Source organism: Acanthochromis polyacanthus, chromosome 6 (genome assembly GCF_021347895.1).
Source record: "Acanthochromis polyacanthus isolate Apoly-LR-REF ecotype Palm Island chromosome 6, KAUST_Apoly_ChrSc, whole genome shotgun sequence".
NCBI classification, from domain to species: Eukaryota; Metazoa; Chordata; class Actinopteri; family Pomacentridae; genus Acanthochromis; species Acanthochromis polyacanthus.
This window is the reverse complement of record NC_067118.1, coordinates 4196361-4219419: the sequence shown is the minus strand read 5'-3', so window position 1 is coordinate 4219419 and position 23059 is coordinate 4196361. Positions and strand designations below refer to the sequence as shown.

General features: G+C 39.0%; 1 protein-coding gene and 1 long non-coding RNA gene across 2 annotated transcripts in view; one reads left to right on the top strand and one right to left on the bottom strand.

The window, feature by feature from the left end:
- The window catches only part of LOC127534526 (uncharacterized), a 308994-nt gene that overhangs the window by 173488 nt on the left and 112447 nt on the right, over nt 1-23059 (bottom strand). The window lies entirely within an intron of this gene.
- Nucleotides 1-23059, top strand: part of plxna3 (plexin A3) — a 140536-nt gene that overhangs the window by 19382 nt on the left and 98095 nt on the right. Inside the window, 4 exon segments of the mRNA XM_051949856.1 lie at nt 13850-14288; nt 14882-15072; nt 17988-18535; nt 18626-18790. Coding sequence (XP_051805816.1) covers nt 13978-14288; nt 14882-15072; nt 17988-18535; nt 18626-18790 — 1215 coding nt within the window. The 5' untranslated portion in view covers nt 13850-13977.

The window sequence follows — 23059 nt, the reverse complement described above, 5'->3', positions numbered from 1 at the left end:
TTAGCTGTCATTAGCTCTGTAGTTAGCTGTCTTTACATGGCTTTAGCTGTGTCGTTAGCTGTCATTAGCTCTGTAGTTAGCTGTCTTTACATGGCTTTAGCTGTGTCGTTAGCTGTCATTAGCTCTGTAGTTAGCTGTCTTTACATGGCTTTAGCTGTGTCGTTTCTGCTAATGTGAGATATTTGAATGGAAATCAAACATTTTTGTGTGAGAATATTTTCTAACTCCAACGTTAGAAGGTCAGAGACGTTTTTTAACTCAGCATTTAACCAGATATTTGCAGGTTTGTGTGGTTTTGTAGTTTGTTGTGCGACTGTGTGTTTGTCGGCCTTCAGTGTTTTAGCTCCATTAGCTCAGTGTGTGCTATTGTGTGTTGTAGTGTTATTAGTTGTGTTGTTACCACGAGGTCTGAGGTCGCTCACATCAAACTATTATTTCATTAGAGGGAAACTGGGTTCATTACTGCCTGATGTCGGCGGTTGATTTGGTTTTTCGTGTTTAATGGATCAGCTGATGGAAACCAGAGACGCCGAACATCCAAACAGTCGAGTTCACAAACGTTTTCCAGAGATGAGAGCTCGACATCGATGTCAGCGGAGGAGTTTTATCAGGTTTAAATCCAGATCACAGTAAAAAAAAAACTAATTTCTCAAAAGAAAAACTGTTAAATCTGTTAGCAAACACTTTAATATGTCAAATTTAGCAGGTTTCACCTCCAACAGACAAAATAAAACGTTTATTTCAGACAAAGTGTTGGAGAGCTGCAGACAGTCAGTTAATTCATCAACAACAAAAAACTCATTATTTTAACACTGAAATGATCATTTTTGTGATTTCTTTAAAGCGAATATACTCAAAAATGTTTGATGATTTCACTTAGAGAAAATCACAAATGAATATTTTAATATTAAAACAGCTGCAGTGAACAGAGTTCAGTTATTTAACACTTTATTTTCTCCCAAAATGAGTCATTTTAAAAATGAGTGAAAAAACTTCAGATTTCAAGCCAAAATGTAATTTTTAGAGCAAAAATACCAAAGTTTTTCTCATTTCAGACTCTTAAATGTGAGGATTTGCTGAATTTCACTTGTTTAAATGACGGTAAAGTGAATATATTTGAGGTTTGAGCTGCTGGTTGAACAAATAAAAGCATTAAAGCAGTAATAAGGTGTTTTCTTTAACAACTATTTTCTTACATTTTATTGCAGATTTCAAGCCAAAGTGTAATTTTTAGAGCAGAACTCCCAAAATTTTCCTGGTTTTAGATTCTTAAATGTGAAGATTTGTTGCTTTTCACCTGTTGGTTGAACAAAATAAATGGATTTCACCGTTTTGGGACCCTTTCTGTTAAATGTAAATGATTTGTAGATGCTTTGCTGCAAGTCTGTTGTTATAAATCTTAGTTTTATGCTCATAAATGTCATAATGTTTGGTTTGTGGTTCAGTTTAACCTGGAGGATTCTGGTGTTGTGGACGTTATTCCTTCTTCCTGCTGCCTCGTTGTGTAATTATCAGCGTCGTCTGGGCCTCCAGACGGAGTTCAGATTTACGGAGGGCAGTGAAGGGGCCGCTGCTGCCGTTAATAGCAGCGGTTTGTAATTACAGAGCAGCAGTCGGAGTGTTTCTGTGATTATGGAGAATCAGATCTGTGCTGTTGAACCAACACTGATCGCCGAGCAGCTTAGAGGAGGAGAAGTAGCATTTATTTAATTATTACAGACAAAAAAACTACAACTGAGCAGCTTAGAGGAGGAAAAGTAGCATTTATTTAATTATTACAGACAAAAAACTACAACTGAGCAGCTCTTTGTCTCAGTTTTTCTGTTTTATTTGGTTTATTTCCGGCTCTTAGTTGTCGTTTTGTGTATTTTGTTTATTTATTTGCAGCTCTATTCAGTCGTTTTGCACATTTTTTGTCATTTTGTTGCAGTTCTGGGTCTTTTTTTTCATATTTTCCATCATTTTTCATCTCCCAGTACTTCTTTTGTGTCTTTTTGTGGCTTTTTTTTTTCTCACAGTGACCTAATTTTGCATCTTGTCCTTGATTCTTTGCAGTAGTAGAAGATCTTTATATTGATTTTTATGTCCTTTCGTTGTCGTTCTGTGTCTTTTGTTATTTTGCATTTATTAGTCATCACTTTCTGTATGTTTGAAGTAATGTTGGGTCTCTTAGTGATTGTTTTGTGTCTTTTCATTGTCATTTTGTCCTTAATTTGCATTTTTTTGTATTTTATTTGCAGCTCATTGTCATGTTTTTTGTTATTTTCTTGTCTTTTTGCATTTTTTCTGAGTGTTTTATGTGTTCTTGTGCTAGCTCTGTATCTTTTAATCGTTGTTTTTCACCTTTAATGATTCTTTTGTGTCCTTTCAGTCATTTTCCGTCTTTGTTCTGACGTTGTGTCTCTCAGTGGTCATTGTGTTTCTTGAAGTTGTTCTGTGTCTCTTTGTCGTCACTTTTCTGCTTTTGTAGTCGTTTTTAGCTGAACTTGTTTTCATTTTATTCCTTCATTAGTCGTTTGGTTTCTCTGTAGTTGCTTTACGTCTGTTAGTAGTTTGTTTTTTGGGAATATTCTGGTTTATTGGTGCTGACTTCACCGTCCTGTTGGTTGTTGTTGACGGTTTTCTGTCTCAGTTAAATGTTGTTGTGAGAAAAGTCGTTCGTCTCGCTGACAGGAGGTTTGTCGCTTCAGGGTTTTGATTTTTCTCTTCAGTAGTTTGTTTCTGTTGGGAAAATTCACAATATGTTTGGATCAGAGGGTTTTAACGCCTGAAACGCACCAAGCAGACCTTTTTAAAAAAAATGTGATTTAGCGTCGAGTCGCTGCCTGTTGGGTGAAGTTTTAAAGATTTTACATCATTTCTCGTGTGAATAAATCATAAATATTCTGAAATCTTTTCTTGATTGTGTTGGTTTAATAGCAGAAAGTCTTCAGTAAAACAGCTGATTCTTCCTCCTGTGACCTCCATCTTTGATTCCATCTCTTATCTACACTCTCACACGTTTTTGTTTTTTTTAGCTTTTATGGGTTTTCTGGGTTCATTCTGTGATGTTTTCAGGAGACGATGTCATAATAAAGTTTTAACGTGTGAATTAAACTGAGCATGATTCAGTTAAATAGAATCTTTTTCACATCGTTTTCTACGTAAACATGTGAACTTCTCCAGTTTTTCTCATCATAACAGGATAAGTTGTTTTATTGTTCTCATAAATACTCGGCGCTGCTTCACTCACAACAAGACGCTTGTTTAAAGAAACAACCCGACAATAAAAATGATTTAAGGAGAAACTTTCTCATAAATCTGAGTGGTGAAGAGGAAATATGTGAAGTGAAAAGTTTTGTCTATAAATCAGTTTTACATCTTTTAGTCCTCATTTTCTGTCTTTAATTTGTTGTTTTTCGTCGTCATTTTCTGTCATTGTTCAGCTTTTATCGTTCTAACAGGATAAGTTGGTGTATTTATTAAATAAACGTCTTTGCTGCTGCTTTAGTGTCAATGAGACGCTTGTTTAAAGTAAATCTTTGTATCATGAGAAACTTTCCTGGTGTATTTAATAAACAAAATGTGACACAGTACCGTTAAGAACAGTATATAAAATAAACATTTTCTAATATTGCAATTGAAAATCAAAATATTGAGTTTATGTAAAAGTTTGAAAAGCACCAGAAAATAAACAGTTTATATCAGAGCTTTAACTTTGAAGAATAAAATGTAGATTTAAACATTCAGTTGTTCATTTTCTACAAGAAATATACAATAAATGAATCCAACCTTTCAGTGAACCAGGGAGACGTTTGTAAAAAGCTTCTGACTCCAGGTTTCATCGTTCTATTAGTCGTTTAATTTAGCCCATCATTAAAATTTCTGCTGTAAAAACGTCTTTTAGTCTCATTTAGTCAGTTTTTCTGAGTAAATCATCGTTTCTGAAGCTGAGAAAGTCAATGAAGATAAACTGGGACATTACAGGGACTTTACTGGGGCGTTACAGGGACGTTACAGGGACGTTACAGGGGCATTACAGGGACGTTACAGGGACGTTACAGGGACGTTACTGGGGCATTACGGGGACGTTACGGGGATGTTACAGGGACGTTACAGGGACGTTACTGGGGCATTACGGGGACGTTACGGGGGCGTTACAGGGACGTTACAGGGACGTTACAGGGACGTTACAGGGACGTTACAGGGACGTTACTGGGGCATTACGGGGACGTTACGGGGATGTTACTGGGGCATTACAGGGACGTTACAGGGACGTTACAGGGATGTTACTGGGGCATTACAGGGACGTTACGGGGACGTTACTGGGGCATTACAGGGACGTTACGGGGACGGTACTGGGACAGGCAGCAGGTTCCGTTACATCTTCCTCCTCCTCCTCGTCCTCCCCCAGACAGAGTGAGTCTCAGGCTCCAATAAACTCCCAACAAAGCCTCGTTGTTCTGCAGCTTCCTGCTGGTGGTCTGATGGTCTGGTGGAGATAAGAGTCGGATGTTTGCTGCTTTTATTTTCATTAATATTAAACATTTTATTTCTCAGACTTCAGCAGTGACTAAACAGATTCAGTGAAGGGAAGCAGACGGTATGTTTAACAGAAAATCGTTTAGACGTTTTCAGCTTCGATTTGGTTTTTAACTTGTTGCGTCTTTTAGTTGTTTTAGGGTTTAAAACGTTCTTTTGCTTTTCTTGGTTGTCATTTTGTCTTTAACTTTGTTTTTCATCGACTAGTTGATCTTTGAAGTGTCATACTTGTTGTTTTCCTCATTTTGAATCATTTTTTGATGTTTACTTTTCTTTTGCATCTCTTAGTTTCATTCTGTCTTTTAGACATTTTTCATCTTTTACTTCTTTTACATGTATTAATCATCATTTTCCCCTTTTAATTTGATGTTTTTCATCTTTTTGTTGTTGTTTAAAGACAGTAGTATGCTCTTTTATGTCTGATTTGTCATTTTCCTCCTTTTGCATCATTTAATTGCCATTTAAAGACTTTTTTTGCATCTCTTCCTCATCATTTTGTCTTTAATTCATTGTTGTGCATCTTTCAGTTGCTTGAATTCTTTTGTAGTTGTTTTGTATTTTAGTTTAAGTTCTTCTTTTCCGTGTCTTACTTGTCGTCTTCTGTCTTTAATTCATTGTTTTGGATCTTTTAGTTCCTGTTTAAAGACTTTTTTGCATCTCTTCCTCGTTATTCTGACTTATTTTTTGTCATTTTGCATCTTTTAATCGTTACTTTAACCCTCTTAGTTGTGGTTTTAGGCCTTTGATTTCTTCTTTTAGAATTTCTTAGTTGTCCTTTTGTCTTCATTTACATGTTTTTCACTTTTTAGTTCTTGGCTGTGTCTTACTCGTCCTTTTCCACCTTTAGTTGTTGTTTTGCATCTTTTGGTTGTCATTTAAGGCTTTAACGTCTGCTTTTGCGTTTCTTACTTGTTTTGTATTTTACTTTTTGTTCTTTTCCGTCTGTTTCTCGTCGTTTTTTGTCTTCATTTAATATTTTTGCATCTGTTGGTTCTTGTTTAGACTTTAATGTGTTGTTTTGTACCTTGCTCATTATCAACGTTTTTAACAATTTTGTGCGTTAACATTCAGGTTTTTGGCGTAGTTGTGGTTTAATATGTATCTTGTTGACACTTTTGTGAGGAAATATTTAGACTTTTGGTACTGTAATGTCAAGGTCATTGATATTTTTGTGTGTTTTTGATGATTTTGTGCCTTTAAATCCAGATGATTGATACTTTAGAGGGCTAATATTCCAGTTAGTAATGATTTTATGTTTATATCCAGATTATTTATGATTTGTGTGTTTATATCCAGATTATTGACACATTTGAACATTAATATTCAGATTGCTGATGGTTTCACGTGTTAATATACAGATTATTTACAATTTCGTGTGTTAATATCCAGATTTTGAGCATCAGTATCCAGAATATTGACACTTTTGTGTTTTTTGTGCGTTAATATTAGATTATTGATGATTTTGTGCATTCGTATTTAGATTATTGATACTTTAGTGTGTTTTTTGTGCGTTAATATTAGATTATTGATGATTTTGTGCATTCGTATTTAGATTATTGACACCCTTGTGTGTTTTTTGTGCGTTAATATTAGATTATTGATGATTTTGTGCATTCGTATTTAGATTATTGACACCCTTGTGTGTTTTTTGTGCGTTAATATTAGATTATTGATGATTTTGTGCATTCGTATTTAGATTATTGATACTTTAGTGTGTTTTTTGTGCGTTAATATTAGATTATTGATGATTTTGTGCATTTGTATTTAGATTATTGACACCCTTGTGTGTTTTTTGTGCGTTAATATTAGATTATTGATGATTTTGTGCATTCATATTTAGATTATTGATACTTTAGTGTGTTTTTTGTGCGTTAATATTAGATTATTGATGATTTTGTGCATTCATATTTAGATTATTGATACTTTAGTGTGTTTTTTGTGCGTTAATATTAGATTATTGATGATTTTGTGCATTCATATTTAGATTATTGATACTTTAGTGTGTTTTTTGTGCGTTAATATTAGATTATTGATGATTTTGTGCATTTGTATTTAGATTATTGACACTTTAGTGTGTTTTTTGTGCGCTAATATTAGATTATTGATGATTTTGTGCATTCGTATTTAGATTATTGATACTTTAGTGTGTTTTTTGTGCGTTAATATTAGATTATTGATGATTTTGTGCATTCATATTTAGATTATTGATACTTTAGTGTGTTTTTTGTGCGTTAATATTAGATTATTGATGATTTTGTGCATTTGTATTTAGATTATTGACACTTTAGTGTGTTTTTTGTGCGCTAATATTAGATTATTGATGATTTTGTGCATTCATATTTAGATTATTGATACTTTAGTGTGTTTTTTGTGCGTTAATATTAGATTATTGATGATTTTGTGCATTCATATTTAGATTATTGATACTTTAGTGTGTTTTTTGTGCGTTAATATTAGATTATTGATGATTTTGTGCATTCATATTTAGATTATTGATACTTTAGTGTGTTTTTTGTGCGTTAATATTAGATTATTGATGATTTTGTGCATTTGTATTTAGATTATTGACACTTTAGTGTGTTTTTTGTGCGCTAACATTCTATTCTCGCTCCGGTTGTCCTCTCAGACGGTGTTTCTGGGTGATGGATCCTCTGTTGAAATGATCGTCCAGTTAGAGAAACTCTATCTGTGTCCTCTGTCTGCCCAGCTGTCTGAACACACACACTATAACACACACACACACACACACACACACACACACACACACACTGGTCCATCTGTCGACCTCCCCTCAGCAGCTAATTAACTAATGTGCTGATCTTTCACTGCCTCTTTGTGTGTGTGTGTTATATTGTGTGTGTGTGTGTGTGTGTGTGTGTGTGTGTGTGTGTGTGTGTGTGTGTGTGTGTGTGTTATATTGTGTGTGTGTGTCACAGGGTTAATTGTTGTCTTGGCTTCCTGTCCGTTGGAGTAATAACTTTATTATCGTCCGTCCAGCGTCTCGTTTTGCTGCTGAAAAAAAAAAAACTTTTTCTTCTTCTGATGTTTTAATTCCTGTTTAGTCAGAAGCAGCTTCAGGTTTACTGGAGAAATAATAATAATTAGTGATAATAATAGCAATATTCATCAGTGATCCTCTGATTTATCTTCTGTTCTTCCATTAATCTGCTCATTATTTGTTTTATTCATCATTTAGTCCTAAAATAAAATTCCTCACAGTTTTCTGAAGCCTCTTTTACCTAAAAATGATCATTTTAGTCGATAAACAGTAAAAAGCGCACAAATATTCAGTGAATATTATCATTTAAAGCAAAGAAAAACATCAAATCTTCAACATTTTAACATCTGAAAACTGCAAATTGTTGACATTTTTGATGAAAAATGGTTAAAAAGATACAAAATTAGAGCATCTCTTTCATAAAACAAAGAAAAACATCAAATCTTCAACATTTTAACAAGAAAAACATCAGATTCTAAAACTGAAGGAGCTCAACCCGGCAGGATTTTGGTGTTTTTGATGAAAAGTTGTTAAATATTGGATCATTTCTGTTGATATCATTTAATTTATCAAAGCGTTGAGATGGATTAGAATAAAGTTTTATGTCCTGTCACTGTAATGACTTGTTCTGTTTTTCCTATATTTCTCATTTCGTTTGTGAAACGCTGAAAAGTAAATTCTTTTATTGTTTTCTGAAACCAAATGAACCTTAAAACTGTTTTTAATCCAACCGACAGTCTAATGTTCAGTTTATTACCTCAGAAAACAAAGAAAACATTTCAAAGGTTTGGAGCTAAAACCTGCAGAATTTGGTGGTTTTTGTTTTAAAATCTCTTAAAATTACAATTTAAAGATAGAAATGATCCAAAAATGAGACCGTTTCTGTTCATGTGAGTTAATTTATCAGCAGGTGTTGGAATTTAGCTTCACTGAACTTCATCTGAAATCAGCTGTTTTCTTGTGAAATCACATTTATCAGCTCTAAATTTTACATTTTCATCATTTAGTCTGAAAAATGTTAGAAACTAAACAGTTATTTAATCCAAGGAACAGTAAAAAGCACAGAAATATTCATTTTTTTATCATTTACAACAACAAAAACAGCAAACTTTAAAGTTTTTGGAGCTGAAAGCAGCAAAAACAAAGAATGAATTCAGATAAATCTAAAATATCAGCTCATTTCTGCTCCTGTCATCTGATTTCTGGCCGTTTTATTGTAAATCTTCTTCGACTCCACGGTTTCTGACCTGAATCTGGTTTTAGTTTCTGTTGAGCTCATTTGTTAGTAATTTATTTTAACATTTTATTTTAATTTAATCCAAATTTAAGCACATTTTTTTGTGAAATATTTTCTCTAAACCTCCAGTTTGCATTCACTCTGCTGCTGTGATCACATCTGAGTCTCTTTGTTGGGGTTTTCTGCGTCTTTGTGGTTGTATTGTGTCTTTTTATGGTCACCCAAATATTTGTTTGTTTTCTCTCTTTAGATGTAGTTTTGCCTCTTTGTCGTCTCTTTGTGATCATTTTGTGCGTCTTTTCATTTAGTTTTGTCTCCCTGTTGTGTGTCTACAGTGCGTTTTGTGTCTCAGAGGTCATTCTGTGTCTTTTTGTGTCTCCTAGTGCTTGTTGTGCATCTCTTCTGTATCTGTAGTCCAGTGGGTAAGAAGAGAGACGACCCAGTGGAAGGTACCAGGTTCAAGACCCACCAGTGGTCTTTTTCAGGGCGACATGGCTCAGTGGGTAGAGTGGCCGTCTTGTAACTTGAGGGTCGCTGGTTCGATCTTTGGCCCGTTGAGCTCATGTCGAGGTGTCCCTGAGAAGACGCTGAACCCCTAAGTGCTCCTGATGGGTCGTGGTTAGCGCCTTCATGGCAGCTTCCCCATCAGTACGATAGCATGTGATAGCTGTATGATGACAAGAAAGACGTTCTTCTTCTTTGCTGTAATTTTGTGTCTGTCGTCTCTTTGTGATCTTTTTGTATATCTTTGTGCGTCTTTTCATTCAGTTTTGTCTCCCTGTTGTGTGTTTTCAGTGTGTTTTGTGTCTGAGGTCTTTCTGTCTCTCTTTGTGTCTCTTCGTATTCGTTGTGCGTCTCTTTGCTGTACTTTTGTGTCTCTTTGTGGTCATTTTGTGTAGCTTCGTGCGTCTTTTCATTTAGTTTTGTCTCCCTGTTGTGTGTCTACAGTTCGTTTTGTGTCTCAGAGGTAATTTTGTGTCTTTTTATCCCCCACCTCCGCGAAATGGAAAAGGGGGATATAGGTTTGGCCTCCGTCCGTCCGTCCGTGGGTCCGAGATGAAGGGGACAGCTTTTCTCGGAAACTATTACAGCTAGGATTACGAAATTTAGTGTGTAGCTTGACACCATGGACACCTTGATCAAGTTCGAAAATGAGACCTGTGCGATAATATTTAACAGAGTTATGGCCCTTGATCACTGTTTTGGATATAGACTCATAGACATCACATGTGGCGGGGGATATTAATGACCATGTCGTCTTGTTTTGTCTCCTAATGGTTCCTGTTGTCTCCCTGTTGTGTGCTTTCAGTGTGTCTTTCTGTCTGTCTTTGTTTCTCTTTGTGGTCATTGTGCATCTCTTTGCTGTAGTTTTGTGTCTCTTTGTTTAACTTTCTCTGAACAGACTGGCTGATGATCCAGGAGACGGTTCTGTTCTGAAAAAGATCCACTTCTTAGTTTCTACCTTCAGCGTCTCGTCTTCTCACATTTTGATTAAAACCAGGAGCTCCAGCTGGAGGAATGTTTGTGTGTCTTATTCTTGTTTTGTATTTTGTGTACCTTTGTTGTCATTTTGTGTCTCTTTATGTCCATTCTGTTTTTCTTAATGGTCATTTTATGTCTTTTTGTGGTTGTCTTGTGTGGCTTTCTCGTCATTTTGTGTCTCTGTAGTTGATTTCTGCATCTTTTTGTGTCTCTTTTTCATGGTTTTGTGTACATTTGTGTTATTCTGTGCTCTTCACGTTGTCATTTGAATCTCTTTGTGATCATTTTTTCCATATTTGTCGTCATTTTCTATCTTTTGGTGGTTGATATCTGCATATTTTTTGTTTTTTGTGCGTCATTGTGGGGTTTTTTTGTGTTTATGGCCATTCTGTGTAAATTTTTTGTTATTCTGTGCGTTTTACGTTGTCATTTTGTGTGTCTTAGTCTTAATTTTGTGTCTAATTTTGTCTAGTATTTTCAAATGTCTTTGTGGTCATTTTGTGAGTATTTGTGGTCATTTTTTTAATCTCTTTGTGGTTACTTTATGTCTCTTTGTGGTAATTTTGTTCATTTTTGTGGTTGTTTTGTGTCTCTGGTTGTCAGTGCTCAATTTAGACGGTCACCAGGTCGCCGCGAGCGCCGGGAATCATGGGAGGTTGATGACATCATACAAAGTGGCTGCCTCCATGAAGAAAACATGATAGGCGGTTCAGCTCGATCGAGCGCACGATTTAGACGGTCGCCAGGTCACCATTTGCGACGTTTTTAGTCGCGAATGGTGACCTGGCGACCGTCTAAATCGAGCGCTGGGTTATATTGTGCATCTGTGTAGTCGTTTTGTGTGTCTTTGTAGTTGTTTTGAGGTCATTTTGTGTCTCTTTGTTTCTATTTTGTGTGTTTTTTGTTGTCATTTTGCGTGTGTTTGTGTTGGGCTTAATTTACGTTATTTTGTGTGTCTTTGTGGATGTTTGGCGTCTCTAGGCGTTTGTGTACATTTTCTGTTATTCTTTGTGCGTCGTTGTCATTGATGTGTTTTAATCCTGTAACCACGAGCGCTGTCGGAGGAAGAACATCCTCCATTTTGTGTCGACGCGTCTGTAGATTAAACTGTGGAGGCATTTACAGCTGTGTGTGTGCGTGTGTGTGTTATCGGAGCTGTCGGCTGCAGCATCCGTGAAGTTTCCATCAGTGTTACTGGAGCTGCTGAAGCTTTGTGAGAGAATCAGTGAGAAGACAGACGGAAACAGATCAATAGCCCTATCTGAACATCACACACACTGTTACACACAATAACACACACTGTTACACACACACTAACACGCTAACACACGTCTCTGTTTCTGGTAAATCAAACCGTCTGTAGCTTTAACGTTCTCCATCAGACTGAAGAATAATGAAATAATTCTATTTTTTTAGTTTAAAAACGTATTTAATGGACTTCAGTTATTGGGATAATCAATAGATGTGATTGGTTAGCAGCTGGTTAGCTCAGTTCAGAGGAACCAAGCTAGTGTAAGCTGCTACTTTAGCTTAATTAAGGTAATATTAGCCACTACAATAGCCCAAACAAGATTACGTCAGTCTAAACAAACTGATGTTAGCTGCTATTTTATTATGAACAGGATAGCATAAGCTACTACCTTAGCTTAAATAAAATAATGTTAACTAGCCTAACCAAGATAATACATATTAGCTACTACATTAGCCAAGACAACTTAAAATAAGCTGCTACATTAGCCAAAACAAAATAATGTCAGAATGATCTAATGTTAGCTGCTACGTAAATCTAAACAAGAAAACATAAGCTGCTACTTTAATTCAATAAAATAATGTTAACTAGCCTAACCAAGATAATACATATTAGCTACTACATTAGCCAAAACAACTTAAAATAAGCTGCTACATTAGCCAAAACAAAATGTCAGAATGATCTAATGTTAGCTGCTACGTAAATCTAAACAAGAAAACATAAGCTGCTACTTTAATTCAATAAAATAATGTTAACTAGCCTAACCAAGATAATACATATTAGCTACTACATTAGCCAAAACAACTTAAAATAAGCTGCTACGTTAGCCAAAAAAAAGTCAGTCAGAATGATCTAATGTTAGCTGCTACGTAAATCTAAACAAGAAAACATAGGCTGCTACTTTAATTCAATAAAATAATGTTAACTAGCCTAACCAAGATAATACATATTAGCTACTACATTAGCCAAAACAACTTAAAATAAGCTGCTACGTTAGCCAAAAAAAAGTCAGTCAGAATGATCTAATGTTAGCTGCTACGTAAATCTAAACAAGAAAACATAGGCTGCTACTTTAATTCAATACAATAATGTTAGCTAGCCTAAACATGATAAAAAACTGAAAGTAAGCTACTACATTAACCAAAACAAGATAACATCAGACTGAATAATCTGTTAGCTGCTACATAATTCTAAACAAGCTAATGTTAGCCACTGTAATAGCTGAAACAAGATAACATCAGTCTGAACAACCTGTTAGCTGCTACATAATTCTAAACAACATAGCATAAGCTGCTAATTTAGCTTAAATAAAATAATGCAACTTACCCTAAACAAGATAGTGTTTGCCACTATATTAGCCAAAACAAGATAACATCAATCTGAACAATCTGTTAGCTGCTACATTAGCCTAAATAAAATAACATTAGCCACTGCATCACATTGAACAATGTAGCATTGAACTACACAATCTCATGGTAGCTGCTACATCTGTCTAACTAAAACAATGTTAGCCATTCCATTAGCCGAACGAGATAGCATAAACTACTACACTAGCTTAATAAAATATGCCAGCTTGCCTTCGTAAGATAACATTAGCCGCTATGCCAGTCCAAACAAGATGATGTTAGCTGCTTCATTAGCCTACACTAGATAACTTTAGCTTAAACAGTGTGATGCAAGCTGTTACATTAACCTGGAAGCAAGATAACATTAGTTGCTATATTAGCCTAAAGCAGCTAACGTTATCCTTTGTGAAACCTGTGAGTGATTACGTGACGTAACGACATGTGTTTCCAGAACGGTTCTCCTGACTACATTTCAAGATGGATGGATAAAGATAAAGCTTAAAATCAGCCAGATTCTCTTTGTAGTTCTGAATGTGTTTTGGTGTCTTTGTAGCCATGTCTCATTGGGCTACCTGTTCTGCTGAAGGAAACCTAAAATTAGAGGTATTGTCTATGGAGTTTTGAATTTTTTTTTTTTGTCGCCGTCTCTCCGCAGTCTTGCCCCACTAAAGCTGACTGATTAACTTAAAATTAGACAGATTCTAAATGGAGTTCTGAATGTATTCTGTCTCTCTGCAGTCATTTTTTTCCCACCACTGAGACCGTTCAACTGCAGGAAAATGAAACTTGGACAGATTCCAAATGGACTGCTGACTGTGTTTTTGTCCGTCTCTCTGTGACTGGCAGCTATGTTAAATAAATCTTAAAATTAGACAGATTATAAATGGAGATCTGAATGGGTTTTGTCTTTGTCTCTCTGCAGTCATGTCCCCCTGAGTTTGACCGTTAGGCCAAGAGAAACTTTAAATCGGACAGATTGTCAATGGAATTCTGACTGTGTTTCTGTCTCCCTGCAGCCATGTTCCAGTGAATCCGACTCTTCATCAGACCTGCATCCAGCTCTTCTCTCCTCCTCCTCCCCTCCTCTCCTCCTCTGTCCCTCCATCCTCTCCTCCTCCTCCTCCTCTTCCGTTTTCTGTCCATCATGCTCCGCTCCTCCTCTTCCTCACCTCTCCTCCTCCTTCTCTTCATCTCCCTCCTCTCCTCCCCCCTCCTCTCTGCCCCGGCTGTTCCTCCTCCCCCCTCGGCGGCGGGTCGGGTTGTGTACCGGGCCTTCGACACCTCCCTGACCCATCTGACCGTCCACCGGAGGACAGGTGAGGTGTTCGTCGGCGCCGTCAACCGAGTGCTGAAGCTGTCGGCCAATCTGACGGAGCTGAGGAGTCACATGACCGGACCGGTGGAGGACAACGCCAAGTGTTACCCTCCGCCCAGCGTCAGGGCCTGCGCTCACCGGTCTGAACACACCTGTCTCTCCTGTCCATTCCTATCTATACATGTGTCTACACCTGACTGACCTGTGCACACTTGTCTATATGTCTGTCCACATCTGTCTCACCTGTCTAAACATGTCTCACCTGTACACACCTGTCTGTCTTTACCTGTCTCACCTCTATGACATATCTCTGTACACCTGTTTACCTGTATCTCCACTCGTCTCATCAACTTGATTACACCTGTCCCACCTCTTTTAGCTGTCTCACCTGCGTATCTATACGTCTTTACCTGTCTCTCTCACCTGTGTGACGTGTGCACAACTTTCTGTCTTCACCTCTCTCATGTATCTCACTACACCTGTCTATTTTTATCTCACCTGTCTGCCTACACCTGTCTCATTTGGCCTTCTACACCTGTCTTAAGCAGCTGTCTGCACCTGTCTGTCTCACTGGTTTGTTAACTACTGTCTGTCTGCTAACTCACCTGTCTGTCTGGGTGCGGATTGGTTTTGCTGGTTACTTGTCTGTCTTCTCACCTGACTCTGAGGCGACATATTTACCTGTCTACTCACCTGTCTAACGCCTCACCTGTGTGTTTGCTCCTCCCCTCAGACTGGAGTCGTCCGATAACGTGAATAAGCTCTTACTGGTGGATTATACTGGGAACAGACTGGTGGCCTGTGGTTCCATCTGGCAGGGCGTCTGCCAGTTCCTCAGACTGGAGGATCTCTTCAAACTGGGAGAGCCGCATCACCGCAAAGAGCATTACCTGTCCGGAGCCAGAGAGGCTGATGGGATGGCAGGTGAGCTGGGCTGTGGAAGGGGGCGAGGCCACATACACCTGGACAGGTAGAAACACCAGAGAAAGAACCAAACTTTACAAAAGAAAACGTCCTAAATCATATTTAAACATTAATTATCATCCAGCTAACTGCTAACTGCTAGGTGAAGCTAATGTTGGTTTTCAGAAATCTTCACTCAAATTAGTTTTACCTGGCATGCCCAGGATACGATTAGCCTAGCTTAGCACAAAGACAGCTATAAACACTGGAACTGAAATGTAAAAGGAGTGTCTGGTATTAGCATCGTCGCATTTGTTGAATTCAGTTTTCACAAGATAATAAGCTTTACAAAAATGAAAACTAGCATTCCTTTACAAAAGCTGCCTGCTAATGAAGGCAAATTTTAATTACTTGACTGATAACAAAAACTAACTGTTAAACAACGCTAACTTTAGTTCCTAGGATGGTTGGAAAAGCTAGCGGTTAATCAATGCTAATTTTATTAAAGTTAGCTTTGGTCATGTGTTTATTTTCGCCACCAATCTAGTAATTAAAGTTAGCAATGATTAACCGCTAACTTTTCCAACCATCCCAGGAATTAAAGTTAATGTTGGTTAAGTTTTTGTTATCAGTCAAGTACTTAAAATTTGCTTTAGTTAACAGGTAGCTGATGTAAAAGGATGCTAGTTTTAGTTTTGGTTAAGCTTGTTGTTTTAACTATTCCTGAGCTGCTAACCAAAGCTAACTGCTATCCAAAGTTAACAGTCATTCCAGGAATAGTTTGTATAGCTAACTGTCAATCAAAGCTAACTATGACATTTAACATTTCCTCTAGTGTGTTTTTAGCCTAGCTTAGCACAAAGCCTGCTGTCTTAAATCACAGGTCGAGCTCACAGCTGGATGCATCGTTGACAACTTTGTTAGCTAACAAAATGTAAATCAAACAGCTTGAGGATTGTTTAAATGTGTATTTTTTACTCTTGATGCTAAGCTAGCCAGATTCCCTGCATCTAGCTTTCATGCTACGGTAATAATACTGAACCCTGAGGGTGTTCTGAGTCACTTTTTTAATAATATTTGACAGCAGATTACCAGATTAAAGGCAGAAATCCACAAACCAAGAGGGCTAAGGTCAGCTCTGAGGGTTTGTAATTTCTAGATTTTTAAACAGAAGTTGTTTTGAACAAGCAGCTGTTGAACATACCAACCACCGTTAATCCCAAAACTGTTGGAAAATCTGAGTTTTCTTATAGAAGCTGCAGAGTTTAGCTCATAGCTGATGGCCTAATTAAAAATGCTGGTAATTGATGTTGTGAAGCTGCCCGGCTGTTTCTCCCTGAAGATCTTAGATGATTAAATATGAATCCACTGGTGTTTGTCTGAACGTTAAAACGAAACATCAGCAGATCCAGAGCTGATATTATTCACCAACAGGCTGCAGCATTTCCACTTTGTTCTGCAGAAACATTTCAACCTGCTGACGTCAATCAAGAGCCGACATGTCAAAATATTTAGCAGGTTTTTATTCTAAGATCAGCAGCTGCAGTTTTTGGTTTGAACAAAACCCCTGAATGACGACTGTCATGACCAAGCAGCAGCAGAACGGCATTCTGTGTTTTCTCTGCTTCATTCATCGCGCTGGAACATTTTCTCTGCTCAGATGCCGCTGATAAAAGTGTGATTTAATTCAGTGGAACAGCCTCAGTGACAGTAAAACCCTTTTTACTGAGCGACATCCGTCCTGCAGCTTTTATAACCTACAGCTGCTCAGTTTTCATTTCGATTCACAAGCGAAACTCCAAAAAGGTGAAATCAGAGCATTGATGTTTTATTTCTGGGCAGCAGGTGAAGCGACAGAACACAGTGGATCTCATTTACTTTCATTTAAACACGAAACAGAAGTCTGAGCGTCTTTAGCTTCAGTGATTTGATTTCTTTCTGAGGGATTTAAATCAAATCCTTTACTGATTGAACAGTGAATACATACATAATATAATATATGCTGTTTGTGCTGGAAGGTTTTTGCTTCTGCCACATTTTTCCTCACTATATGCTCATTTTTCGCTGCTGAAGTCCTGCATCTCTACAGTTTAAAAGTCCAAAGTACTGCAGCTCTATTTACCAAATGTCCGTGTTTACTTTGGCTGCTGTTTACTGAGCATTTGTTTGTACTTTGCTTTGCACATTATTGACTGTGAAAACAAAAATACCTGTTTTGTGACCTATGAGACAAAACTGAGGCCAAAAGCAAAGTACAGGGGGTCCTCGACTTATGTCGGAGTTCCGTTCCTGACATAAGTCAATTTTCGCCGTAAGACGGAACTCCAGCGAAAATGTAAACAAAGCCGTTACATGCATCACGATATTGATCAGTTCGCCCTGTTCTGAGCGTTTTATTCTAACTTCACTTCCATGGAGAGGGCTTTCCTTTTCTTCCAGCATCAGAAGAGTCTGACTTACGCTGGGAGTCATAATGAAGGACAAAAAGTTAGTGAATGTAGCACAATCCAAGGTGGAGTACAACCAGAGAATGGAAACAAAGCTGTCTGATAGCACTGTATTCATCCGCCCCACTCGTCAACTCGTTCCACATAAGCAATTCTGATGTAACGATGAAACGCTGTAGGTCGAGGACGTCGTAAACCGAGGCCCCCTGTAATTAAAAGCTTTGGCCTCGTGGTTTTTGCTCAGGAGCCCAGAATTTTTAGTTTTTTAAAGAAACGTGTTCTGAGAAGGCATTATTTCTGGAGAATTTTTAAATAAGATATGTAGAAAAAAGGAGAGAAATATCCTGCAACTGGACCAGAACCAGAACCAGGGAGAGCGGACGTCTGCCTCGACCAGTCAGAGTGAGGAACCACCGTAGATCAGATCAGTTATTGGTTGGTTTGAGCTGTTTGATCCGTTCTTTGTCTTGACTGTTGTCTCCTCTGCAGGTGTGGTTGTTGGTGAGGACGACTGGACGGCCGACCCGAAGAGGAAAAAGCCGGTGAAAGGCAGCAGCCGGCTGTTTATCGGCGCCGCCATCGACGGGAAGTCGGAGTATTTCCCCACGCTGTCCAGCAGGAAGCTGGTGGCGGACGAGGAGAGCGTCAACATGTTCTCGCTGGTTTACCAGGACGAGTTCGTCTCCTCGCAGATCAAGATCCCGTCCGACACGCTGTCGCTGTACCCGGCCTTCGACATCTACTACGTCTACGGATTCTCCAGCCGAACCTACGTCTACTTCCTGACGCTGCAGCTCGACACGCAGCTGACGCAGATGGATGCCGGTGGAGAAAAGTTCTTCACCTCCAAGATCGTCCGGATGTGTTCTAACGACACCGAGTTCTACTCCTACGTGGAGTTCCCTCTGGGCTGCACCAAGGACGGTGTTGAGTACCGGCTGGTCCAGGCCGCCTACAAGCAGAAACCGGGGCGGCGGCTGGCTCAGGCGCTCGGCCTGTCCGAGGACGACGACGTCCTGTTCGTCGTCTTCTCTCAGGTGAGTTACCTGCTGTTCCTTTGTTTCCTGGAGCTCAGAGATCTTCAGAAGCAGCGGCGCTCAGACTCGTGTTTTTTTTTTGTGGTTCAGGGTCAGAAGAATCGGTCCAACCCGCCCAGAGAGACGGTGCTCTGCCTGTTCACCCTCCACGACATCAACCTGGCCATGAGGGAGAGGATCCGGTCCTGTTACCGTGGAGAGGGACGCCTCTCGTTACCGTGGTTACTCAACAAGGAGCTGCCCTGCATCCACACGGTGAGGTTCTCCTCCAGTCTGAAACCTGGAGACTCATCTCGGGTTCAAAAGACCTGACCTGTTGTCTGTAGAATTGAGGTCTGATGTGGTCTAATAAAGACTTGACTGGAACTTGTCCTCTGAAGATGTAGGACTTGTCTTGTTCTTGAGGCTTGACTGGTGCTGACTCTTAGACTTAAGATTTGACTTTGACATAAAGACTTGAGGTTTGATGTGGTCCTCTAAAGACTTCCTGAAGGAACTTGGAACTTTTCTGCTGAGGATTCAAGACTTGGCTTTTTCTCTAAAAACTTCAGATTTTTCTTGTCTAAAGGTTTGAGACTTGACTTTCATTTAAAGACTTGAAACTGGACTTGTGCGCTAAAGACTCGAGGCTCTATACAGGCAAGACTTGTCTTGGACGTTAAAGACTTGTAACTTGTCCTCTGAAGACTTAAGACTTTTCTTGTAATGACTTTAGACTCATCCAAGCACTGCAGTCTTGAATCTTTTCTTGTCTCCCAAAGACTTGAGACTTATTTTTATCGAAAAACATGAGTCTTATCTCTCAGAACTTGACCCTTTTATCGTCTTAAGGCTTGAGACTCATCCTCTAAAAACGTCAGACTTGTCTTGAACTTGAGATTGTTGTTGTGGTCCAAGGACTTGAGACTTGACTTGCCCTGTAAAGACTGGAGACTTTTCTTGGACTCTAAGGACTACAGACTGGTGTCAGAGTCGGTGGGTTTGCATCCCATAATAAGAGGAGTGTGCAGCTCAGGTTAGATCATCTGTAGATGTTCTGGATGCTGGTTGAACCTGTTTCTTCGTCGGTTTCCGTCTTTGTTGTCGGCGTCTCGGTGACTCTTCAGGCTGAATCTCCTGTTTCCTGTTTCCACCCCGACCCTCCCACGTTAGCCCCGTGGACTTGGTTCTGTTGCCCCATCCTCCTCCCTCTCCCCCCTGCAGCGGGGTTATTTCAGGTCGGGGGTAGATGATGTTCTTATTCACACGGCGGTAATGGCCTGCAGTGGTAACCATGGTAACCGGGCAGGGAAACCCGCCAGGAAACGAATTCTGGATCCAAGGGGGGGTGGTCGCCCACGGTAACCAGCCAACCGACCGACCAATCACAGCCAATCAGCCGCATGCTGGTGGAAGTGATGAAGTATAAGCTAATGACCCGTGTGTGTGTGTGTGTGTGTGTGTGTGTGTGTGTGTGTGTGTGTGTGTGTGTGTGTGTGTGTGTGAGAGAGAGAAGGGGTGAGGGGGCGGAGCTTATGTCTGGGCTCTGACCTCCTTCTTTTATTATAAACAGCGGGGTGTGTGTGTGTGTGTTCATGCGTGGTTGTCGTGATGGAACATGACAGTGAACCTTGTTTGTGTTCATGTTTTTGTGTGTCTTTGTGTGATTCAGTTGTTTTTCATTAAGCGTTAGCAGCAGGATTTCTGCACAACATGTTACAATCTGTCCTGTGTGTGTCTGTGTGCAGTGTGTGTGTCAGTGTTTGCGTGTTTGATGTAGAAACCCTCCTTATGAGGACTTTACATCCGGTTCTTTAAAGGTTTCTGTGCTTCATGTTAGAACTACAGACGTTTCCAGACATCTTCAGGTTCTTCTGCTCGGTCGTTTCTGATTTACTTGAAACTTTTTTCATCATAAACTCTGCATATCTGAGCCAGCGTTTGTGAAATTTTAGCTTCACGTGTTAAATACTTCGGGGGATAAAACCGTTTAAATTTAAGTGAATTTCAACAACAATATCTGAGAAGCTATAAAAGATAAAAACTTGAAGTTTTCATTGTTGTTTCTCATCGTGTCACTGATTCAGAATCTGCCAGAAGTCTTTCCTTTAATCGTTCACACGTCTCTGAGGATCGTTGATCTGTTAACGTGGCGGTTCGGTTCGGACTTGTGCTGTGGTTAAAGTAGATTCTCCTCGAACTTTAATAGAAAACTAAACAGTCAGATCAGAAAGGAGTTTTTATCTGAAGATGCTTTTTAATGCCACTAATCATGAAAAAGAACAACATTCTTTGATTATTTGAGTGTTTTTGTGGATGTAAGAGGTGATTTTTAACATAGTTTGTGTTCATTTTGTGTCTCTTCTTTTGTTTAAAAGTGAGAGTTGGAGCAGACCTGCAGCTTTCAGGGAGTTTCTGGTCATTCTGTGTGTCTTTCTTACAGTTTTATGGTGCTTAGAATTTATTTTGAGTATTTTTGTGCCTTTTTGTTGATATTTTGCATCTATTAGTGTTTGTTTTGTGCCTCGTTTTTAGACTCTTTCTGGTCATTTTAAGCATCTTTGTCACTGTTTTGTGGCTCTTGGTGTTTGTTTTGAGTAATTTTATGTCTCTATATTTTGTTTTGCATCCATTTCGGTTAATTTTTGTGTCTCTTTTGTTTGGTTTGCGTCTCGTTGCATTCATTTTGTAGATTTGCAGACTTTCTGTGTGTGTAAGAGGGGATTTTTTTTATCTTTGCTTGCATTTAGTCAGCATCAGTTTGTGTTTCTTTGTGGTTATTTTCTCTTTTTTTTGTCACTTAAGGTCACTTTGTGTCTTTGTCTGCCCTTTTGTGGTAATTTTGTGATCTTTTCTGCCTTGTTATTGTAATTTCTTTGTCTGTTTGTGGTCATTTTATGTCTTGTTGTGACATACATTTGGACCAAGGCTAAGTCTTGGTTTCTACGTTGAACAACAGAACGTCTGACCTCTTTAAGCTGAACGGAGGCTCTGATTGGCTCAGTGAGCTCTAATGAATTAAATTAAGACTACCTGCAGTCACCTGGATGCCGGTCACAGCTGAGTCAGTCCTCGCTTCACAGTCACTCTGACAAACTCAGAATTTTTAGTTTTTTATTGAATGTAGTTCAAACAAACGTTTTTGTTTTTGGTGAATTTTGAAACAACGCTTCTAGAATAAAGTGATTTTTGATTCCAGACAGAATCACACGAACAGTTCAAGGACCGTTGGAAAGTTTCTTCACATTTTCTTCCTGATGTCATTTTGGTTTTTAAAGAGAAACCTGCTGTGAGTTTGGTGTTTGACAGAGTTAAATATGTTTCAGAAAAGCCAGAAGACTTCACTCCCTGACACAGAACGGTTGAGTTTTTACGTCAAAAATAAAACTTAAGCTGAATAAAAATCAACATTTCAAGACCAGAACTATGACAGGAATGTGAAGTAGATGCCAGAATGAATGCTGGTAAAGTCAGATGTAAAAAACTGTAGATAGAGTTCAGTTTTTCTGACTCGTGTTTGTGTTTCAGAGTTTCCACTCTGTTCAGTCGCTGTGATGGCCGCTAATAACAGGGTGTTAGCTAACCTCTGGGAGTGTGTTCACCCTGTAATCACAGCTCCTCCCTGTTCCACAAACTCTCAAACTCAGACGACAAGAACTTCACTCAGTTCCACCGTCAGAACCATCGACGTGTAGCTTCACAACTAAAGGTGTTTCAGTCGGAAACAGTCGACGGATTCGTAGCAACACTGGTGTGAATTCATCTGAAAACAACATCACTGGAGCTAAATGTTGAGTTCTAGGAGGTTACTGATGATGTGACAGACACGTCTGAAGCCTGAACGAGCTATAAAAGATGAAAACAAACCTCCCTAAATGTGACGTTTAGTCAGAATCAAGAATCTGAAGCACAAACTTTCATCTCTGAAGCTCGTCTCTGCTGGAGATGTGTCCTTCATTTACCTGTGGTTTGTCAGTCAGCAGTGATTTGGGCTCTCTGGGCCTCCGTAGAGCTTAAAAGACAGCAAACATCTGATCCTCTGGAAACTCATGAGCTTTTTTAATCATCAGTATATTATCCTGCTGTGGAGAAGCAACTAAACCTTCAGCATCAGAGTCTGTAGTCGCCCAGAAAGAACTTCTTTAGGTGTTTTCTGTGATAATCCACCGTCTCTGACATCACTTTGCTGAAGTCTTTGACCTCCTTTCTCTGTCAGCTGCAGATGTTTGAGGTTTTCCTGCATCCTCTCAGTGAGTCTCAGATGTTTGATGAGGACGGAGCTCTGGGTTTCTTCTTGGTTTCTTCTGGGTTTCTGCTGATCTGAGGATGATTATCTTGTTCAAACTGACGCCGTCCGTTTATCCGTTCCTCTTTGATCTGATGTTGAATCAACAGCGACCTCAGACCGTAGCGTTTCCGTCGCTACGCTAACACATGCGAGCAGCCCATCTGTGATTGGTCGGGCCACGTTCTCCTGGTGTTCTCTGACAAACTTTGGGTCTGCTCTGATGTTCTTGTTGGACAGTGGCAGCTCAGGTTCTTCTC